The sequence below is a fragment of the Trypanosoma cruzi genome, genomic scaffold (genome assembly GCF_000209065.1).
Source record: "Trypanosoma cruzi strain CL Brener 1047053516775 genomic scaffold, whole genome shotgun sequence".
In the NCBI taxonomy this organism is placed as follows: Eukaryota; Euglenozoa; class Kinetoplastea; order Trypanosomatida; family Trypanosomatidae; genus Trypanosoma; species Trypanosoma cruzi.
In genome coordinates, this window is record NW_001849560.1 from 176,217 (window position 1) to 197,167 (window position 20,951).

General features: G+C 52.3%; 7 protein-coding genes across 7 annotated transcripts, besides 15 other annotated features; all 7 read left to right on the forward strand.

The window, feature by feature from the left end:
* Window positions 1-9,289, forward strand: Tc00.1047053510533.10 (dynein heavy chain, cytosolic, putative; the record flags this gene model as incomplete). Its single annotated transcript, XM_813804.1, has 1 exon — window positions 1-9,289. A coding segment is annotated over one exon (9,289 nt), but the record flags the coding sequence as incomplete, so codon positions are not given.
* Window positions 1-20,951: part of a sequence feature (heterozygous, Esmeraldo-like haplotype) that runs on past the window's edge.
* Window positions 3,910-3,946: a microsatellite.
* Tc00.1047053510533.20 (hypothetical protein, conserved) lies at window positions 9,627-10,751 on the forward strand (the record flags this gene model as incomplete). The annotated part of the gene is made up of 1 exon (XM_813805.1): window positions 9,627-10,751. One exon carries the CDS (start codon window positions 9,627-9,629, stop codon window positions 10,749-10,751), a length of 1,125 nt encoding a protein of 374 aa, XP_818898.1.
* Window positions 11,948-11,968: a sequence feature (AT_rich).
* Tc00.1047053510533.40 (mu-adaptin 1, putative) lies at window positions 12,036-13,334 on the forward strand (the record flags this gene model as incomplete). The annotated part of the gene is made up of 1 exon (XM_813806.1): window positions 12,036-13,334. The coding sequence occupies one exon, from the start codon at window positions 12,036-12,038 to the stop codon at window positions 13,332-13,334; it is 1,299 nt and encodes a 432-aa protein (XP_818899.1).
* Window positions 13,506-13,527: a sequence feature (AT_rich).
* Window positions 13,540-13,566: a microsatellite.
* Window positions 13,723-13,750: a microsatellite.
* Window positions 13,928-13,981: a sequence feature (T-rich).
* On the forward strand, window positions 14,012-15,712 carry Tc00.1047053510533.50 (hypothetical protein, conserved; the record flags this gene model as incomplete). Its single annotated transcript, XM_813807.1, has 1 exon — window positions 14,012-15,712. One exon carries the CDS (start codon window positions 14,012-14,014, stop codon window positions 15,710-15,712), a length of 1,701 nt encoding a protein of 566 aa, XP_818900.1.
* Window positions 14,150-14,178: a microsatellite.
* Window positions 16,043-16,127: a sequence feature (T-rich).
* Window positions 16,177-16,217: a microsatellite.
* Tc00.1047053510533.60 (hypothetical protein, conserved) lies at window positions 16,425-17,528 on the forward strand (the record flags this gene model as incomplete). Its single annotated transcript, XM_813808.1, has 1 exon — window positions 16,425-17,528. The coding sequence occupies one exon, from the start codon at window positions 16,425-16,427 to the stop codon at window positions 17,526-17,528; it is 1,104 nt and encodes a 367-aa protein (XP_818901.1).
* Tc00.1047053510533.70 (protein kinase, putative) lies at window positions 17,778-19,460 on the forward strand (the record flags this gene model as incomplete). The annotated part of the gene is made up of 1 exon (XM_813809.1): window positions 17,778-19,460. The coding sequence occupies one exon, from the start codon at window positions 17,778-17,780 to the stop codon at window positions 19,458-19,460; it is 1,683 nt and encodes a 560-aa protein (XP_818902.1).
* Window positions 19,578-19,602: a microsatellite.
* Window positions 19,780-19,804: a microsatellite.
* Window positions 19,880-19,900: a microsatellite.
* Window positions 20,096-20,116: a sequence feature (AT_rich).
* On the forward strand, window positions 20,170-20,802 carry Tc00.1047053510533.80 (hypothetical protein, conserved; the record flags this gene model as incomplete). Its single annotated transcript, XM_813810.1, has 1 exon — window positions 20,170-20,802. One exon carries the CDS (start codon window positions 20,170-20,172, stop codon window positions 20,800-20,802), a length of 633 nt encoding a protein of 210 aa, XP_818903.1.
* Window positions 20,857-20,893: a microsatellite.

Genomic DNA, 20,951 nt, shown 5'->3' on the forward strand with positions numbered 1-20,951 from the left:
TTGCCGAATGGCGGACGCCTCCTTTCGTCACGGCTTTGAGTACCTTGGATGGTACCAGCGCCTTGTGCAGACCACCCTCACCGACCGCTGTTATCTCACCATGACACAGGCACTACACGCACGTCTTGGTGGATCACCAATTGGCCCTGCCGGCTCTGGGAAAACAGAGACTGTGAAGGCGCTTGGCACGCAAATTGGCCGACACGTGCTGGTGTTCAATTGTGATGAAACCTTTGATTTTGACGCTGTTGGCCGTATTTTCCTCGGCCTTTGCCAAGTGGGCGCATGGGGTTGTTTTGATGAGTTTAACCGACTCGAGGAGCGTGTGCTGTCTGCCGTATCGCAGCAAATCCTGACGATCCAGGAGGCACTTCGAGCCCAGTCCAACACCGTAACGCTCGCACAGCAGACGGTACCACTGCGGGAAAGTGTGGCGTTATTTATCACCATGAACCCAGGCTTTGCCGGCCGCTCAAACTTGCCGGGGAACCTGAAACAACTTTTCCGCACCATGACTATGGCTGCACCGGACCGTGAGACCATCGTGGAGGTCATGTTGTTTGCTCAGGGCTTTCGTACTGCAGAGGCGCTATCTCGGAAAATTGTACCGCTCTTTCATTTGTGTTTAGAGAAATTATCTCAACAGGCGCACTACGACTTTGGGCTTCGTGCTCTGAAGTCTGTTCTCGTGACGGCAGGGAATCTCAGAAGGTCCTCGCGCGACGCCGCAGTCACGAATTTAAATGCACCAGTCACCGCGGCGAGCCTCGAGGAGGTGGAGGGTGAAATGGTGTTGCAGAGTCTCATCAGCAGCATCACGCCTCGTCTTGTGACAGAGGATTTGGCCCTATTTTACCCCTTGTTGCGGGACTTTTTTCCAGGACTCCCACTCCCTGGTGCAGCCATGACGAAATTGCGTGCGGCAATTGAAGAAGTGTGCCGCGCCACCCACTACATTCCAACACCAGCGTGGGTTGAGAAGATCTGTCAGCTTTACCACACACGCAAGATGCGACACGGCCTCATGTTGGTTGGACCAAGTGGTACGGGGAAAACGCTCTGCTGGAAGACGCTGCTGCGCGCCATGGCGCGACTCCCTGTGGCAGGTGATGATGGTGATGACGATGAGGGTGATGTAAGTGGTGTCAAAGAGGGTACGGACCGAAGTGGTCCACTAGAGGCGCATGCATACGTGATTGATCCCAAGGCAATGAGCAAGGCAGAACTCTTTGGCGTATTTGAAGCCACCACACGGGAGTGGAGGGACGGTGTCTTTACGGAGATTCTTCGCCGTATCGTCAACAACGAGATGGGCGGTGACCGCTCACGTCAGCAGCATTGGATTGTTTTTGATGGTGACGTCGACCCTCATTGGGTAGAGAACCTAAACTCCCTTCTGGATGACAATAAAATCTACACCCTACCCAACGGCGAGCGTCTCAGTTTACCGCCTTCTGTGCGTATTGTGTTTGAGGTTCAAGACCTGCGCTATGCGACGCCGGCGACGGTGTCACGCTGCGGTATGATTTGGTTTAATCGCGGTACCGTCCCAATATCCAGTGTCCTAAGCCGTCACTTCAATGTCTTCTACCGTGCCCCATTGATTGATAGGCACGGCAAAAAGCAACTTGCTAGTGTCGCCTACGATGGTGAGGATTACAAGACGCGATCGGGTGGAAATTGTTTTATGGTCCAACGCATTGGTGTGGATCGCGGAGAGATGCTTGTAGACACGTTGAAGGAAACGCAGGGAATAAAACCGGAAGAAATAGAAAGAGAGACCGCTAGTCCCGCAAGTAATATCCCTGTTGCTGCGTCCAAAGAACACGTTACCCCTAGCGACCAAAGTAGCCAGAAGGAGACATCATTGTGGTATTCGAGCGCTCTCACGGATGTGGATCGGGATGTACTGCAGCTGCAGATATCCATGGCAAATGTGTGGGCCCCTGCCTTTGCCAAAGATGGCCTGGTGGAACTTGCCGTCCGGCTCATCCACAGTGAACGGTATTGGAAGCAGGGTATTATGGAGCACGATGACCTACAAATGCTACGTAGCGTACAGTCCTTGTTGCTTGATGGGGTTTCTCGCATCTGGAGGCTGCGTGAACAACAGGGGAAATTGCCCACGATGAATATTCTGGAAAAGTACGCGGCGAACGTGCTTCAATACGCCATTTTATGGGGATTTACGGCCTCACTAAGCCATGAACTTCGTCGACGCTGGATGGAAGAATTATCTCTTGCTGTGGGATCAGCATTTGGCGGGGGATTGGCCAACGGCCTTTCATTGCTGGATGTTGAGCCGGACCCCATAATCGGTGAGTGGCGTGCTTTCCGTGAACGTGTGCAGGACACTGTCATTACGGCCGATCAGATGGGAGCAAACGATGTGCTCATTCCTACGGTTGACACATGTCGTCATGAGGGGATCCTGCGGGCGTGGATTGCCGGAGGTAACGCGGCGATTCTTTGTGGACCGCCTGGATCCGGCAAGACGATGTTAATTGCATCGATTCTGCTCCAGTCCTCCGAATATGATGCAGTGTTTTTAAACTTTTCAAGTGGAACAGAGCCAAAAAACATTATTCGTGCGTTGGAGCAGTACTGCAGTGTACAAAACACGAGACGTGGCCCTGTTATGTCTCCCACCAGTGGCAAAGTACTTTTATTGTTTTGTGATGAGATTAACCTTCCGGCGTTGGATCAGTACGGGACTCAGTCCGTTGTGCAACTGCTGCGTCAACTAATTGAACGGCGCGGCTATTACCGCAGTTGTGACAATGCATGGATCACCGTTGAGGGGGTACAGGTGATTGGCGCCTGTAATCCACCGACTGATGCGGGACGCGTGCCACTTTCACATCGGTTTTTGCGACTTGCACCCGTTTTATTTGTGGACTTCCCTACAAAAGAAAGTCTCCATATCATCTACACGTCATACTGTCGTGCCATTCTTGCCTTTAACGCCCAGCTGCAGAGTTCGCATGCGGAAAAGTTGGCGTCGGCTATGGTGGACGTGTACACGGCAACGCAGGTGCACTTCACTTCATGGCAGCAACCGCACTATGTCTACTCCCCACGTGACCTCTCGCGCTGGGCACGTGCTGTCCACAGTGCCTTCCTGACGTGGGAGGAGTCTGAGCGACACAAGTTGCGTGTGGAGGGACTTGTGCGTCTTTCCGTACACGAGGGATTACGTATCTTTCAGGACCGGTTGGTGGAGCGTGAGGAGCGGGATTGGACCGACTCCACCATTGACCGCGCCTTCACCACACATTTCCCTGAAATTACTTTGGCGTCAGTTTATCCACCTTCTCTTCAGCGGCCCGTGTTGTACTCTACAATATTGCGGCCCTCGTACATGGAGAACGCACGGGACGAGTTGCGTGCACACATCGAACAGAAACTGGAGGCGTTCTGTGAGGAGGAAGTGGACACCGCACTTGTTGTCTACGATGCAATGATCGATCATGTCACACGCATCAATCGTGTCCTGCAGCAGCCGTTGGGCCACATGTTGATTGCGGGATCTTCTGGTGTGGGGAAAACAATCATTGCCCGGCTTGTTGCGTGGATGAACGGCATGACGGCGGTTCGTCTTGGTGTTCACCGCAATTATCAACTGGACGACTATGAACGGGACCTGCGCGACATACTGCGACGTGTCGGATGTAAACTGGAGCGCATATGCTTTATTTTCGACGACAGCAACATCATGGAGGCGAGTTTCTTAGAGTACATGAACGCCCTCCTGGCGTCGGGTGAGGTTCCCGGCCTGTTTGACGGCGAGGAATGGGGGAAACTTATGGAGGAAATACGCGAGAGCGTTGTAGCGCAGCAGTGCCTCAAGGCAAGCAACAAGCCGCAGAATTTGCCACAGGAGGAAGACGATGATGACTCACAAGGGCGACACCAACAACAACCACAACAACAAAAACAAAAACAAACGTCGATGTTGCCCTCATCCCACAGCAAATCAGAGGATGCAGCCAGTAGTCATGGCATCTCGGCCCCGCAACGGGAGGCGCTTGATACGATGGACTCTGCCGTTTATGTTGACACCAAATCCGAGCAAGAGTTATATCGCTGGTTTCTGAGTAATGTGAAACGCAATCTCCACGTCATCTTTACGATTGACCCCTCCTCCGGGGAATTTGTGAGTCGTGCCGTGTCGAGTCCAGCTCTCTTTAACCGTTGCACCATAGACTGGTTTGGAGACTGGGACCGTGACACACGCCATCAGGTAACACGTCGGCTCACACAACCGATTGATATCATGTTCTCCTTTGAGAAGACGTTTCAGAAACGCGAGGACGAGGCACGCGATGCACTGGCCGATGCCATCTGCGGCATACATGAAATCACGGATGAGGTGAACCGCGTGGTGCGACTGCAGAATGCGCATCAAGGGACATTTATAACGCCGCGTCACTTTTCCGACTGTGTGCAGCAGTTACAGCTCCTGTACGAGGAGAAGCGGGGTGGATCGAAGGAGCAGGTTCTACACTTGCGCACTGGTCTTGCCAAGCTGGATGCGGCGTCGGAGGAGGTTGAACAGCAGCGAGCCAAACTACGCGAGCATGAGGCCGTGCTAGCAACGAATAGTAAAAAGGCGCAGACGATGCTGGATTGCATTGTCACGGACACGGAAACAACAAAGCAGGAGAAGCAGGCGGCTGAACGTCTTCGTCAGCAACTGCAAGAAGAGGAGGAGATGATAGTCACCGACAAGGCGCGGGTTCAACAGCAGTTGTCAGAGGTGGAACCGGCACTGCGGGAGGCGGAGGTTGCACTAAACACTATTAAACCGGAGTACCTCCGCGAGATTCGTGCCTACACAACCCCACCGCAGATGGTCAAACGTGTGCTGGAGGCCGTGCTTGTCGTCATGGGCGAAAAGAGGGCAGATGAGTGGGATGTTATCAAGCACCACATTCGTCGTGACGACTTTCTCGCCGGGGTGAAGGCCTTTGAACCCCGCCGCATCACAGAGGAAGCGCGCCTGACGGTGTGTACAATGTTGCAGGAGGAGGATTTTACATACGAGGCAGCGCGGCGTGCATCCAAGGCAGCTGGTCCGCTGCTACAGTGGGTGCAGGCGCAAGTAAATTATGCGGCGATATTAGCCGCCATAGGACCACTGAGAAGCCGGATTGATCATCTTACCAAGGTCCACGGTGCCAAACGTGCCCAGCTTCAGCGCACCGAGGTGGAGATTGCGACCATGGAGGCATCGCTGTTGCAGCTCAAGAAGGGATACCAGGAGGTGACAGAGGAGATTGCGGCAATCAAAAACACGATGAACGGAGTTGCCGCGCGCTGTGAACGGGCCACAACACTGCTGCGGCAATTGTTTGACGAACGTGGGCGCTGGGAAACCGAGGCGATGGGTTTTGACTCCGAAGTGCGTACAATTTTAGGGGACTGTATCCTTGCCGCCGCATCGCTGGCATACTTTGGCTACTTTGACGAGCATGCGCGGCAGTCTTTGCTCTTTCCCCGCTGGCGTCAGTGCCTGCAGCAGCTGCAAATCCCTTTTCGTGAAGATTTTCGCAGTGTTGTGGAATACCTTGTGACACCGCAGGAGCGGCTTTCATGGGAGCAGTATGGGTTGCTCAAGGATCATCTCTGTGTGGAGAATGCAATGATCCTTAGTCGTTGCCAGCGTTACCCGCTTCTTATTGACCCAAATGGTGTTGCGGTGACGTTTCTTTTGCAGCGGTATGCGAAGGATAAAATAAACACGACAAGCTTTAGCAAGACGGGATACCTGAAACATTTGGACATGGCGGTGCGCTTTGGTTACCCCATTCTTATGCAGGATGCAGAATTTATTGATCCAGCACTTAGCCCTCTCATCAATCAAGAAATACACCGCGTCAGGGGCCATGCATTGACGCGGTTGGGGACACAAGACGTGGAAATTGCGGCGGCATTTCGTCTTTTTCTCGTGACGCGTGACTCACACTATCAGCCATCTCCCGGTATGGCCGGACAGGTGTGCCTCATCAACTTCACCGTGACACAGTCATCGCTGCAGTCGCAGTGCCGAAGTCGTCTAATGCTACATGAACACTCTGAGCTGGATGTTCGTCGGGCGAACATTTTGCGTGCGCAGGGGGAGTACCAGCTGAGGCTGCGGGTGTTGGAGCAGGAGCTGCTTACCTCCATTGCACACTGCGAAGGGAGTCTGCTAGAGAACGACGCCTTAACCGTCGCATTGGAGCGTTTGAAAGGAGAAACCGAGTCGCTTAAAGCCGGCATTGCGGAGAGCGAAGCATCCATGCAAGCCATCACGGAGGTCGAGGCGCAGTACCAACCGCTCGCGGAGGTAGTGGCAAAAATGTACTTTGCCTTGCGTCGTTTCTCACGGTTGCACTGGTTGTATCAGTTTAATGTGGACTTTGTTTTTCGTCTTCTTGCCGACGCTTTGGCAGCACTCCCTGCACGTTCCACGGATGTCAGTAGGGTTGATGAGCGAGAAGAGGATGCAGCACGTCTGCAGGTACTAACACACCACGTTTTTAACCTTGCTCACCAACGGGTGCGACGCGGGATGTTTGTGCAGGACCATCTTGTACTTGCCATCCTACTTGGTAAACTGCGTAGTGGGATTGATGACCGCGTGGGACGCCAAATCACCGTGGAGGAATGGGGCTGGTTTGAAGATGTCTTGCACAACCCTGCAAAGGACGCACGCGACATGACTGCCTTCGCGGGTGGCAGGGACGTTGCGTCGCATACGGTACCAGTCATTTTACGCGAGTGCGGTGTGTGTGCGTCCTCTTCGGAGTTAGCCCTTGCGGCATTGTTGCAACGGCCACTGTTTGCCGAGCTGCGGGCGTCTTTGTTGAATCCGCGACACGCGGAGGCATGGCGGGGGTACTTTGAGGCCGCCGCACCGTACACCGAGGAAATGCCGGCGTTTAACATCAGTGAATGCAACCGTGCCGGCCATCGCGATCATCGGGAGTACACCCGTCGTGCATTCACCGCTGCCCTTTTGCTGTTTTACACACGCCGGGATGCATTTGCGCCAGCCGTTCAGGAATTTCTTCGTCGCTTTTTTGGCGGAGATCCGGACGAAAAAAAGGATGAGAAGATCAATGAAAGCTCCTTTTTTACAGCGGAGGCACCTGATCTTGCCGTTGTGCATGCAGAACTCTCCGACAGCACACCACTCATTCTGGTGGCAAACGCCGGCAGCGATCCGACGTTGACGTTGGAGGCGTTGGCCCGGGCGTTGGATGTGCCGCTGCGGGTCGCTGTGATGGGCAGTTCCACCGGACTGGACATGGCGGGGCGTTATCTGAAAGACGCTATGGTAGAAGGAACATGGGTGCTTTTGAAGAATATTCACCTCGCACGGGCATACGCCGATGTTGTGGAAAAATGGCTGCATCGAGAACGGTCGGAGGGACGATTGCACCGTAACTTTCGTCTCGTTCTCTCAATTGAGGCCGCCCCAGGCATTCCTGGCAGCAGTTTTGCTACGAGTAGAAATAATAGTAATAACAGCCGTACGAAACATTTTGATGAGTCGCTGGTGGAGCTTCCTGTGAGCCTTGTAGAGGCATCTGTGGTGCTAGTGTACGAGCCTCCGCCTGGGATGAAGTCATCTTTGTTGCAGACAGTGGGAGCGTTAAAGCCTCACTCCAGTTTCGCGAAGCAGCCTGTAGACATTCAGCGCATTTACCTTGCCGCGGCCTGGTTGCATGCGGTAGTTATGGAACGGCTACTGTACATTCCTATGGGGTGGAGTACGCAGTATGAGTTTAATGACACCGAGTTTTGGCGTATTTTACAGACCGTGGACAGTTGGGTGGGAATTACTAGTAGAAGCAGTGGTATGGACGGCAAAAAAGGGATTGACCGCGCCAGTGTCCCATGGCCAGCACTGCAAACAATTATTGGGACAACATTATACGGCGGTAAAATCAGCAACGAGTTCGATCAGCTGCTTCTTGACTTCTTATGTTCACAGCTCATGAGCGCGGCTGTTTTCGATGATGATCGCTTTTTTGCCTTAACGGAGGACGATGAAATCAACTCCCGTCTCAGATGTCGTTCGATCGAATCGCTGCAGGATGTGCAAGAGTGGGTGCGAGCGCTGCCGGATGCACAGACGCCGTTGTGGGCGCGCCTTCCTGCCAGTGCTTCACGCGTCATGTCGGCGCAGCACGCAGTCGCGACGATTGAGCGTCTGGCGGCTGTGAGGCTCATCGAGGAGGGGGACAATGACGGCACAAATACCGACAATGAGGAGGAACTTTTTGTGCAGCAGGCCGCACCACGCAGCATTGGGGAGACACGCTGGGGGCAGAAAATTCAACGCTTCTGCAAAATGTGGCGTCACTCGCTCACCGCACTTGGGTGCATGAGACCGCAAAGAACTACCGTGACAACTTCATTTTCTGCAACGGCAGCAGTGGAGACCACGTCAAGCAATAATACTAGCCTGGAGCCTACGGTAATAGCCATACAGCGGGAGTACACCTTTGCGCTGGAACGCCTAGGTGAAATTCTTGACGATCTTGAAGCGCTGGAAGATATCTGTGCTGGATCACGGAACCCAACAGCGACACAGCGTGTCCTAATAGACCATGTGCTGATGGACCAGGTGCCACCACGCTGGGCCCGCTCCTACCACACATTTCCAACGACAGCCGACCAGTGGATTTCTGACTTCCGGAGCCGCGTTGCGCAGGCCCAATTAATGCATGAGGCTGTGGAAAACAAGACATTTGGTAAAAAATGTCTTTCGCTTGGTCTTCTTTTCTGGCCTGGGGCGTTTCTTACGGCGACAAAGCAGCAGGCGGCACGTCGACAACATCGCTCGCTTGAACAGCTGCAGCTGCGGCTGGAACTTATGTCGGAGGAAGCGGCGCAAATCCACGCTGCAAACAACATTGAAGAGTCTCACACGTGGCACATTGTCGGTCTCACACTTTTTTCCGCCCGCCTTGAAGCGAATTGTGGCACGTGTGAACTTCTCCCTGCCACATCCGGTACCTCCTCCACACCTGTCGGCGCTTTGCTCTCCTGGGAGCCGATCCCGGCGGCCACAGCGGATGAAGTTTTGTTGCCCGTGTCGAAGACGTCCCTGTTGATGCGATTGCTGTCGCAAAACCCGATGAGTAGATGCTTCGCGACACCGTTTTACGTGAACCCCCGACGAGATTCGATGCTTGAAGTGGTGGAACTCACAGTGGACCCCGTCCATTCGCCGATGCGGGCGTGGTACGAGCGCGGTGTTTGTCTCGTTGCCTGGTCCGAGGCGGAACGTTGAATGCAGCCAACTTGAGAGGACCCCTCGTGTGGGACGAGGCCCGCGCCATCAAAAAGCCAAAGAAGAAGAAAAAAGAAGGTAGAAAAGCAAAGTAGAATAAGACAGTAGTTTAGGAGGGTGAGTACGCAGCGCCTGTTTTCAGCTGCATGCACGCATATGCGTGCATGGGAGAGAAAAAAAAAAGGGGAGAAGAAACACTTTTGGATGGGTAAATAGGCGTTTGCCTCTCTCCTTTTTTTTGCACTAAAGTGGTGGTAGCAGGGAGTAAGTTAGAAGGAAGTGAGCAGCATAAAAGCTAGTGTGCATCGAATAAACAAGCTGCTGTTTGACGAAAAACATGTCAAATATGGACGGCAGCACCTTCTCGCTCACGATTGTGGGGAGCGGTTGCTCCACCGGCGTACCTGTGATTGGGCATCTTTCAGGCAACTGCGCGTGTGCCGTGGCGATGCGGGATGCGGAGGGGCCAAACAGGCGCAACAACGTCAGCCTCCTCATTACGGTCCCATCACCTCATGGCGGCAGCAGCGGTGACGGTCGTGGCGTGAGACGTGTTCTTATCGACTGCGGCAAGACATTTCGCGACGCGTACTTCCGCGTGCTTGCAAAGCACCAAGTGCAGACTGTTGACGCCCTGCTCCTCACACACGATCACGTCGACGCCGTGGGTGGTTTGGACGACATGCGCGACCTGCAGCGAATGTCGCTAGATGGCCACGATAACTGGTTTGTCAAGCAGTACATCCCGACTTATGCCTCGGCAAAGACGATGAATGCGCTGCGGTGTCAATTTGGGTACATACACCGCAACAGCCGCGTGATGGGGTTCGCGCCACGGACCGCGGAGGAGCATGAGTCGATCATGCAGCGTGTTGCCGAAGAGCGCGAGCGTGCGGGTCTGACAAACAACATTGGGACACGCCGTTCCACCGCCCTGGAGCTGTTTACATTGCCAGACGACACGCCGACGCCATTTTGCATCCCCGCGCTTGGTGCCGACTTCAAGTTCCATGCTGTACCGGTGGAGCACGGTGCGGGGTACGTGGCTCTTGGTTTTGTGTTTGGTCGTGGCGTTGCGTTTCGCAGTGCCGGTGCCACTGGCGCCATCGTCGCAAACCACAGCTGTGTCGTGTACCTCTCCGATGTGAGCACTGTGCCCGCGGCTGCCATGATGTTCCTGCAGGATCTTGTCAAGATCGACGTGCTTATTGTTGATCTTTTGCACGGACCCGGTTATCGGTACGAAACGCACTACTGCATGGATGATGTGATAAAGCTTGTGGCGTCTCTTCAGCCGACTTGCACGTATACGATTGGTATGTATTGCGATGTGGAGCATGAGCGAGGTAATCAGCAGCTACGAGAACGACTGGAAGAACTGCGATGCAGCGGCAAATGCGGCAGCAATGTTCTCTCTGTAGAGCTGGGGTTTGATGGACTTCACATCCTGTTGCCGCTATGAGATGTTTTTTTTTTTTTTTTGCGAGGGCGGTTGGGGAAGGAGCAGGTGATTGCATTCCATTTTGCAATATTCCTTACGTGACTGTGCGTTTTTGCGCTTTAATGCGTCGCCGCACATGATGTGAGCATTTCTGCATTTGTTTGATTCCTTCGTACCCGTGGGTGTGAAGATGTATTGGTGAATGGCACCATCATGCAGCCAGAGGATGTCTTAGCTTATGCCTGAAGCCCGGAGTCGCCTATCAGTCTTTTTTGTGTGTGTTTTTGTGTGGGTGGGGGGAAAGCGGTTGCTCCACCGGCGTACCTGTGATTGGGCATCTTTCAGGCAACTGCGCGTGTGCCGTGGCGATGCGGGATGCGGAGGGGCCAAACAGGCGCAACAACGTCAGCCTCCTCATTACGGTCCCATCACCTCATGGCGGCAGCAGCGGTGACGGTCGTGGCGTGAGACGTGTTCTTATCGACTGCGGCAAGACATTTCGCGACGTGTAATTCCGCGTGCTTGCAAAGCACCAAGTGCAGACTGTTGACGCCCTGCTCCTCACACACGATCACGTCGACGCCATTTTGCATCCCCGCGCTTGGTGCCGACTTCAACTTCCATGCTGTACCGGTGGAGCACGGTGCGGGGTACGTGGCTCCTGGTTTTGTGTTTGGTCGTGGCGTTGCGTTTCGCAGTGCCGGTGCCACTGGCGCCATCGTCGCAAACCACAGCTGTGTCGTGTACCTCTCCGATGTGAGCACTGTGCCCGCGGCTGCCATGATGTTCCTGCAGGATCTTGTCAAGATCGACGTGCTTATTGTTGACCTTTTGCATGGAACCGTAGGAATTATCATAAAACTATGCTTCTTTTACGATGGAATTTGTCGCGTTACATGACGTTTCTGCCTCCACTTTGCACATCTGGTGTGGGTGTCCAATTTATGACGGAACATAATGCGGAGAATGCAGATGGACGTGAGGCGGTAGGTGAAGTTGCTGTGTGATGAGAAAACAATTTTAGAATGTGTGGTGTTGAGCTGCGATGGGCAAGGGCTTTTTAATGGACTAAAGAACAAGGGGTGTATGGGGGTACAGTGTGCCTGCATCTTCATCGTGTACTTACAATTTAAGAAGCAATACATAAAATTCTTATATATATATATACACACACAGGATGATGTTATTTGTTTGTTGGATGTGGTTGTGTCCCTTTCTTTTTTTTTTTTTTTTTTAATCTTTCCCCACCCCCCTGTATTACATTTATTGTTTGTAGTTGGTTTGCTTGTTCTGGACGCTACGCAAATGGCGTCAGTGTTCTACATCTTAGACAGCAAGGGTGCCCCGCTCATCTGCCGCTCGTACCGTGGCGACATTCAGCAGAACCCGCCGGAGGTATTTCAACGCCGTGTTCTGGACGAAGAGGAATTTCGTGTTACACCTGTGTTTGAGGAACAAGGCCATACGTACTGTTTCATTCGCGTGAATGATGTCTTCTTTTTGATGGTTAGTAAGATCAATATATGTCCTGTACAGCAAATTGCTTACATGCATGCATGCACCAAGGTGTTTGAAGGATATTTCAAACGTGTCTCTGAAGAGACCGTTGTGGATAACTTCGTTATTGTATATGAGCTTCTGGATGAGATGTGTGACTTTGGCCTACCACAGTACACGGAGGCGAAGGTATTGAAGGAATATATCACACAAGAAGGCCTTATCTCGTATTTAATGCCGGAAGAGAAATTAACTGTGAAGGCCCTGCCAGCAGCGGTGACGGGTGTGGGTGGGGGAACACCGTGGCGTATGCCGGGGAAGTACAAATACCGCAGGAACGAGGTGTTTTTAGACGTGGTGGAAAGCGTCAGCCTTCTCGCGTCGCCGGAGGGGGAAACGCTCTCCAGCGAAGTTGTGGGCCAACTGAAGATGCGGGTTCGACTCTCCGGCATGCCCACGCTGAAGCTCGGCCTGAACGACAAGGCTGTGCTTGGAATGACACGGCGACAAGGGCGACTGATCGAAATGGCCGACGTGAAGTTCCATCAATGTGTACGCCTCGATCAGTTTGAGAGCGACCGCATCATCACCTTCATCCCACCCGATGGTGAGTTTGACCTCATGACATACCGCACAAGCAAGAAGATCACCCCACTTGTGCATGTGGACTGTGCATGTGTCAGCATGAGTTCGACGCAGGTGGAAATGCACATCACAGCCCGCACAACATTTCGGCGCAACACGACGGCAGACTTTATTGACATCCTCATTCCCATCCCAGGCGATGCGGATAAACCGGAGGCGAAATGTTCTCTGGGGAAACTCCGCTACGCGCCAGAGTCGAGTGTACTCATCTGGAGCCTACGTAACACTGGAGGGGGAAAGCAGTTCAGCTGCCTGTGCAAATTTCATCTGCCGTCAGTACGCAGCAGCGATCCAAAGGCTCTTCAGAAGGCACCCATCCAAGTGAAGTTTGAGATTCCGTTCCTCACCGCCTCCGGCTTCCAGGTGCGCTACCTGAAGGTGATGGAAAGGTCCAACTACGAGGCGCTGCCGTGGGTCCGGTACGTCACACAAAGCGGGGACTATCAGATAAGAACATATTGAATGAGGAAAAAAGGAAGAAGTGCAAGCCATTTTGACTGACGGCCATTCACATACACGCTTACATACATATAACGACACCGATAGAGAGAGAGAGAGAGATTTAAAAAAAAAAAGTGAAATATCTCGCTCATTGTAAGGAAGGACGGAATTTAAAAGGAGGAAGAGAGGGAGAAAAATTTATTTTATTTTTTTACTGCTATTATTGGTTGTTGTTGTTGTTGTTGTTGTTGTTTTAATGTGTTCCGGAGAATAGTGGGACGGTGGCAGCTGCACACACATGTACACATACATACATGTACTGGTGTCTGTTTATTTATAGGATGATCCCGACGTTCTGAATTATTTCTCTTTTGGGTGTACGTCTGTGTGTGTGTGTGTATTGTTGCTGTTTTTTTTTTTTTTTTTTTTTTTTTTTTACCTACTCGCCTACGTGTGAATTGAGCATATCATCATAAAATGTTGCCTGTCCATATCCCATATACATGTATATATGGATATGGATATGAAGAGGCGACGTTGTGCAGGCGGGAAATTTATGGGAATTAAAAATAAAAGTGGTCTCATTTTTTACACTTTATTTTCCACTTTTTACCTTTTTTTTTTTTCTTCTTGGTGTTTTCTTTTATATTTATTTTTTTTTTTTTTTTCTGCTCCTTCAACGAGGACTGGGAGGAGGTATGAGCGGCACGTCCGATGAGGAGGAAGATGCCGAAAGGTCGCCGCCAATTCGACCGATCACCATGACGCCGCTCCACTCGGACTTATGGCCCACGGTGCCACGGAGCGCGAGGGGAACTCTATTCGGCGATACCGAAAGCAGCAGCAGCAGCAGCAGCAGCAGTAGTGGTGGCGGTGGTGTTACGCGCCCCATCATGGCCGTGGTGGATACAGGCAGCATCACCGTTGATTTGTCTGAGCCATCGCCCCCTCACGTGGAGGCGGAAGGGGCGGAAGAAGAGGCGGAGGTGGAGACGCACAGACGCGTTCCATGGGGAGCCTCTGACGACGGAAAAACAGTGCCGTCGACCGCTGCCACAATGTCGCAGTGGGAACAGCGGTACAAGACTCTGCTTCCGTTAAACTGGGGAAGGCGGTTGGAGGTTATTGTCATGTTGGCCAGAGACACCGTTGACGGCTGCCTTGTCACCACACGGCGCTACCGATATTGCTACGAGACCGATGCGTCACCGGCGGAATTTCTGGAAAGCGGGGATAAGTCGTGTATTCCCTTTACAGCGGCATGGAAAAGACGCATTTATGGCCTGCTGAGTCTCCGTCATGCAAATGTGAGCCCGGTAACAGACGTGCTTATTGACGAGGAACGGCAGGAGCTGTTGCTCGTGCACCCATATGTGGACGGCATGCAGCCACTAGTCTCTGTCCTTCAGCGCCATCCTCACATGATACATCGTGAACTGACCCCGTCCATGCTCATGCGCATTTTGCAGGAGGTAGTTGACGGTTTGCTCTTTTTGCACCAACACGGTGTTGTGCATGGCGCATTATCACCATGGACTGTTCTCCTTGACGCAGAAGGCCATGCGTCGGTGACGGGGTTTGCGGTTTCAGAGGTGCGGCCATGCCCACGCGGCATTGTTCCCGCTGGAGGCGCAACGCATCCATTTTACGTAGCACCGGAAGCCAAACATCCGTCGTCTCGCTGGCGCCATGTCACAGTGGCCGGTGACGCCTTTGCCGTTGGTGCCCTCACATTTGCATTGACGTGGGAGAGGCAAGACGCGGCGTACGTTGCCCTTCGACACTCTATGGTGGGGGTGATGCACGGCGATCCCAAACAACGGATGAGCCTCCATGAACTCGCGCTGCTCGTTTCAGAGCTCGCGTCACAGAACACACTGAACGAGACGGCCTCCCGGGAGTTGAGAGGGTGGCGGTTGTCGGCATCCACCGCCGGGGACCCGGCAGTGTTGCCAAGAGGGAACGAGCATCGAAGTCCATCGTTACCCTCTGCAGCTTCCGTGGTGGGAATTTTGCAACGAGACCCCTCTCCCGTGCTCTACCGCATGACGGGGCTTGAGAAATGGAAAAGAACAGCAAACACAACAGCCGCCACAGAGAGGCGGATGACACAGAGAAAAAGAAGTCATCATAGTCCGGCCCGTCAGGTTTTACACCGATGGCGCGTTGTTTCTACAGCCGTGTTTTTCTGCGTCATCGTTGTTCGCAAGGGCAGAGAACGTCGGCAGGCCCTGGCGGCACGGTTGTTCGCACCTGCACGACAATTACAGCTGAAAAAATTGCGGTTCATTCATTCCAATGGATCCCCTTTGGCGTCGGTGCTGTCGACACCGCGCCCACGGAGACCCACGACAGTTGAGAAGCGTCGATCCACCCGAGGCGGCAGTATGGACAAGTGAAAAAGGGGGGAAATGAAACAACGGTGCTTGCCTTTTTACGGTTCCGTCGCAATAAAATCTACTCTGTGGTGCGGGTTGGAAGTGTGTGACTGCGCGGATCCATTGGGACCTCCATGTTGTTTGTATTTGTCAGTCTCTCTTCATTGTTTATACCGTGGCGGTCTCTGAAGGAAGACCTCATGGCAGAGTCCATTGGACACCTATAAACGACAGAAGTCTCTGCTCTTGAGATGGCATGAGGCGGCGAGGGAAAATGTGTGAATAAAACACATGATGTCTCCGCTATAAACATATTTTTTATTAATTGTCATCACAGTCAGAATTCCTCGGTTTTTTTTTTTTGTTTGTTTGTTTGTTTGTTTCTTTTCCTTTTTATTTTTGTTGTTGTTTTTTTTTCTTTTTCTTTTTTTTTTTTATTGTTTGGGGTCTTGCTTTTTCTTTTTTATCTTTTACTGCTGCGTCTGTTGCTTGTTTTTTGTTTGTTTGTTTGTTTGTTTGTTTGTTTCCTATTGTCACAGGAGTACACACAATGTGTACGTACGTATGTGCACATACAAGAAAAGTTAATCTTCAGCGTTGTGGGATTATGAGTTTTTTTATTCCCTAAAAATTTACGCAGCTGTGATTTTATGTTGTGTATCATTATTTATGCCATTTTTCTTTTTTTCTATTTTGTGTGTGTGTGTTTATTAGTCGGTGTTTATATTTATTGATGGCGCGTGTCGGCACTACCGCTGCCGCTGTCGCCCGCTGCACACGACGCATTCGCGCCCCGCTGGATCACCTCATCATGAGTCCGTCTGACCCCGATCAAGTCGTGACGGCGATACGTACGACGGATGCCGCCATTGTCACATGGTACATGCCGCTGGCGGAACTTCAGCGTGTCCTGCATCGGCGCTATGAGGCGGAGCAGTTCGGCGAGCTGACATGTCCGTCCACAACCTCGGCGTCCTCCTCGACGGGGCAACAGTCGCCAAACGATGGCACGGCGGATGCGTCCGATGGTGCTGGTGGTGGGACTGTCCCGCTTGGTTTTTTGACGCTTGTGGCGGGGAGGAATTACCCGCTGAAGCAGACATGGCTGGAGCGTTGCTTTGACCCCGCGCCGCATCCAACGCTGAGCCTTCGCGTCGCCGTGATGGACCGCATTCACTGGCAGCGCACCGCATGGATGGCAAATTCCATCTGCAGGAGCATCTGTTGGGGGAGGCTCCCACAGAAAATTTTTTCCGTCAACCTCGATTGGAAGAATGACGTTTGCATAGATGCCACCTTTGACGCCGCCGCGGACCGCTACACCGCGCCCTACGAACTACGCGTCCCCGGCCTTGGCTTCCACCTGACGCTGCAGGACACGGGAACAACACTCCTTGACCCGACATCACGGATAGTGGACGGGTTCCTTGACAATGAGAGTGCACTGCACCGTCTGTCGCTTGCCCGCGAGGTCAACATGCAGGGCCTCGGTGGGTCTGTTTACCGACAGATGCTCTGGAGCACCCCTTCACTGCCCAACAACGCAGAAGTTGTGCGTTTTGACCCTGGTACACTTTTCAAACGGTGTTTTGGCGTAGACCCTCCCGTGGCAAAGCCGGTGGCGGCGTGGTTGGTGCAGGAGGTGGAGAAGACGCTACTGTACAGAATGGAGGGCGAGGTGGAAGACGAAAACGATCCCAACAGTGCCACGACGTATGGCGATCGCTCCCTCACTGAGCGTGTGCAGAAAAAGGCGATGAACCGATACAACGGCTTCCGTGATGAGGTGCGTGGAAAGGTTTACAGTGATTTAGACGGGAGGGAGCTGCCACGGTAAATGAAACGAGAGAGGGAAAATGGCCAAGTAAAGTAAACAGCAAATAATGAAATGTATATACATATATATACGAATGCTACCCAAATTGCTGTTGCTGTTGCTGTTGTCGTTGTCGTTGTCGGTGGTGGTGGTGGTATTTTCTTTGGATTGTGGGTTTTTTTTTTTTCCCCTGTACTGTCATTTACAAACCAGAAGGGAGAAGAAGGGCACATTTATTTGTTTGTTCACCCCCCCCGTTACCCTCCACATATGACGACGTACCGCAAGCAAATTGTGGGGAAGTATGAATTAGGGAAGGTCCTTGCATCCGGTTACTTTGACTGTCGAACGCGTCTCTGCACGCACATTGTGACAGGGGCTCAGTACGTGGTGCGCATCTACAACAAGAGTGTGTTGGCCGAGGCGCAGTGGATGTGGGACCGCACCCGGGATGCCATCAATGTCATGCGCACGCTGCCCAAACACGAGAATCTCATTGAGACGGTTGAATGTTTTGAGACTCAGACCTCTCTGTATATTCTCATGCAGCTGTTCGCCCCGCTGCAGGTGACGAAGCTATACACTAGTGAAACGGCCTCCGGGCATCGTGTTATGATTCCCATTCAGCAAACCAAACATTACTACGCCCAGGTGGTCCGCGGGCTACTTCACATGCATGAACACAATGTCGTGCATCTCGGACTTGCCCCGGATCATGTGATGGTAAATGATCGGGATCAGGTGAAGATTGGGTACCTTGTCTCCTGCGCATACTTCCCAAAAGGGGAAATGTGTCATGATATTCGCGGAACGACACACACAGTCGCACCGGAAGTGCTGCGGAATGAAGGATATGACCCCTACCTTGCCGATGCGTGGTCCATGGGAGTGTTGCTGTATTTCATGCTGCACCACGGCCGATACCCGCACGATGGTGCCAACACAACGAAGAATATTATGTACAACCGCATCCGTCCCCCCGATCCCACCCTCTCCCCAGACGCGAGGGACCTCCTGGCACGGCTCTTGCATCCCACACCCTCGCGGCGCATGCGTGTTGAGAACATAATGTCACACCCCTTTTTTGCCGCAAATCAGAGCGACACGGACAATGCAGAGGGGCGTGGTGCTGGACGCTTCGTGGTGTCATCACCGGAGACGTATTGCACGCTTGACCTTGCCACGGGCGAGGACACTGTAAACATACAAATTCCATATGGTCTGAGTCGACAGGAAGAGGCCGCATATATTATTCAACACACATACCGTGCATACCGCTCCCGCAAATGGCAACAACTTTCTCAGAGGAAATCATCCGTGACAAAAGACCCGGCAGCGCCGCGACACAACAAAGTCGGTCGTCAGACGTCCTTTTTGTCAGGCGTCACAAATCCGTTGTTGTCACAGCCTCCAGAACTGGAGGATGTGAAGGGGTTTGTGAGCCACCGCACGGAGAAGCGACAAAGTCGAGGAGGTGCGAGTGCTGCCCCTCCCGATATGCCACGTTTTGATGACGCAAGTGTAGGAAGTGGATCGGCAAGCGAAATCATACGGGATGTGAATGACTCTGTGGCTTTTGTTTTGGAAAACACGGCGGCGGTCCCGTCGTCCGCCGCCACACCGGCATTGGAGAACGCGGTGAAAACTAAATACTTGCCCTCTTATTCACGCACCCACAACAGCACTTTGAGCAGCATCACATCCCCCAGAAGAGGGGACGCTGGACGCACAAAGACGGCATCGTTTGCCCCCGGTTTAGAACACGACGCACGTGCCGATGAAAAAAACGTGGAGAACGTCGTGTCCCTCATGTCAAAAATCAAAATTGACGCGACACGCCCGTGTCCACTGTGCCATCGACTTCCGATGCAGCGGCTGGCAGGACGCGAGCCGTACGCGAACACACCGTTTGTCTACCAAAAAGGGGAGTGTATCCCGAGGGTTTTGGATTGAAATGTCATCTTTCTGAAGGGGGAAAAGGGAGAGAGAGGGAGAGGGTGGGTGGGTGGCAGCAGTGGCGGTGTTGGTGTGACGATCCTTTTTTCTTTTTTTCTTGTTTTATTGGTTTCCTGTTTGTTTGTTTGTTTGTTTGTTTTGCCAATTGCCAAATGTACAGATGTGAAACAAGAAGGAAGAGGTTCATGGTTGCTGGAAATGGATTTGAAAAAAAGGGGAACACGCTGCAAAGGGGTGAAGGAACAATAAGAAGAAAAAGAAGAAGAAATGCCCATCCATTGATGCCCGTGCAATATATTGCCCCTATAAATATAACTATTTATTTATTTATTTATTTATTTTATATATGCGGGTATACATGTATATTTTCACATATTAGGTGCTTAGGAAACTGGAAGATGTCAATACACAATCTCTTTTTTTTTTTTTTTTTTTTTGTGTGTGTGTGAATGAGGCTTCTGAACCCATTCTCTCTCGCCCCCACATGTGCAGAGTGGACTGCCCCATTTCCTCTTGGAGCCGTCACGCACCCATGCATGCATCCCCCCGTCCCGTCCCTCTCTTCTCAATGTATGGACTCACGACTTTTTTACCGCGGTTATATTTGATGGGACGAAGAGGCACACAGACAGTAAAAAAAAAAAAAAAAAATAGGGAGAGGAAGACAGGAGGAGTGCGTTGAAACAATCACAAAAAAAGGGAAGGAATGGACGGGACAAATATCGCTAAAGAAGACATGACAGCTGAACTGCCGCCTACTTTCCTCTTTGGATATGGATCCATCATGTGGAAGCAGGATTTCGCGTACACCCGCAGTTACCCGTCTTGCATCTCCGGCTACAGGCGTGTTTTCTACCAAGGTAGCACGGACCACCGCGGGACACCTGGTAAACCCGGGCGTGTGGTGACACTTCTGCCAAGCGATGCGCCTGACTCATGGGTGGCGGGCATTGCATATGAACTGCCGTCGGACCCTACTGCGCTGACGGCGATTCTCGCCCAGCTTGACCACCGCGAGCGTGGTGGGTATCGGCGCGTGGAGGTGGTGTTAAATGACCTGCACACACGGAAGCCACTCGCACTGCCGCAAGGAGCCTTGTGCCTGTGTTACATGGCGACGGAGGAAAACAGTGAGTATTTGGGGGCCGCGACGGAGGAGAATATTGCGGCGCAGATATTGGAGAGCTCGGGGGATAGCGGGCCAAACTCGGAGTATCTTTTTAATCTTGCCGCAGAGCTGCGGAAAATACAGGCGGTCGACGAGCACGTTTTCTCCATTGAAGCAGCAGCGCGAAGAATACTGGAGATTAGCGGAGAACAGGAAAAATTAACGACTTAGATGCGTTCTATGCATATCCCTCTAGCTTTCTAGCGACCTGCTTCTTTTGCTTCCTTTCTTTCTTCTTTTTTTTTTTTTTTCTTTTTTTTTTGAGTACTGGCACTGCTGTATATATCGCTCTTTGTTGTGATGTTATTGGTGGTGGTTGT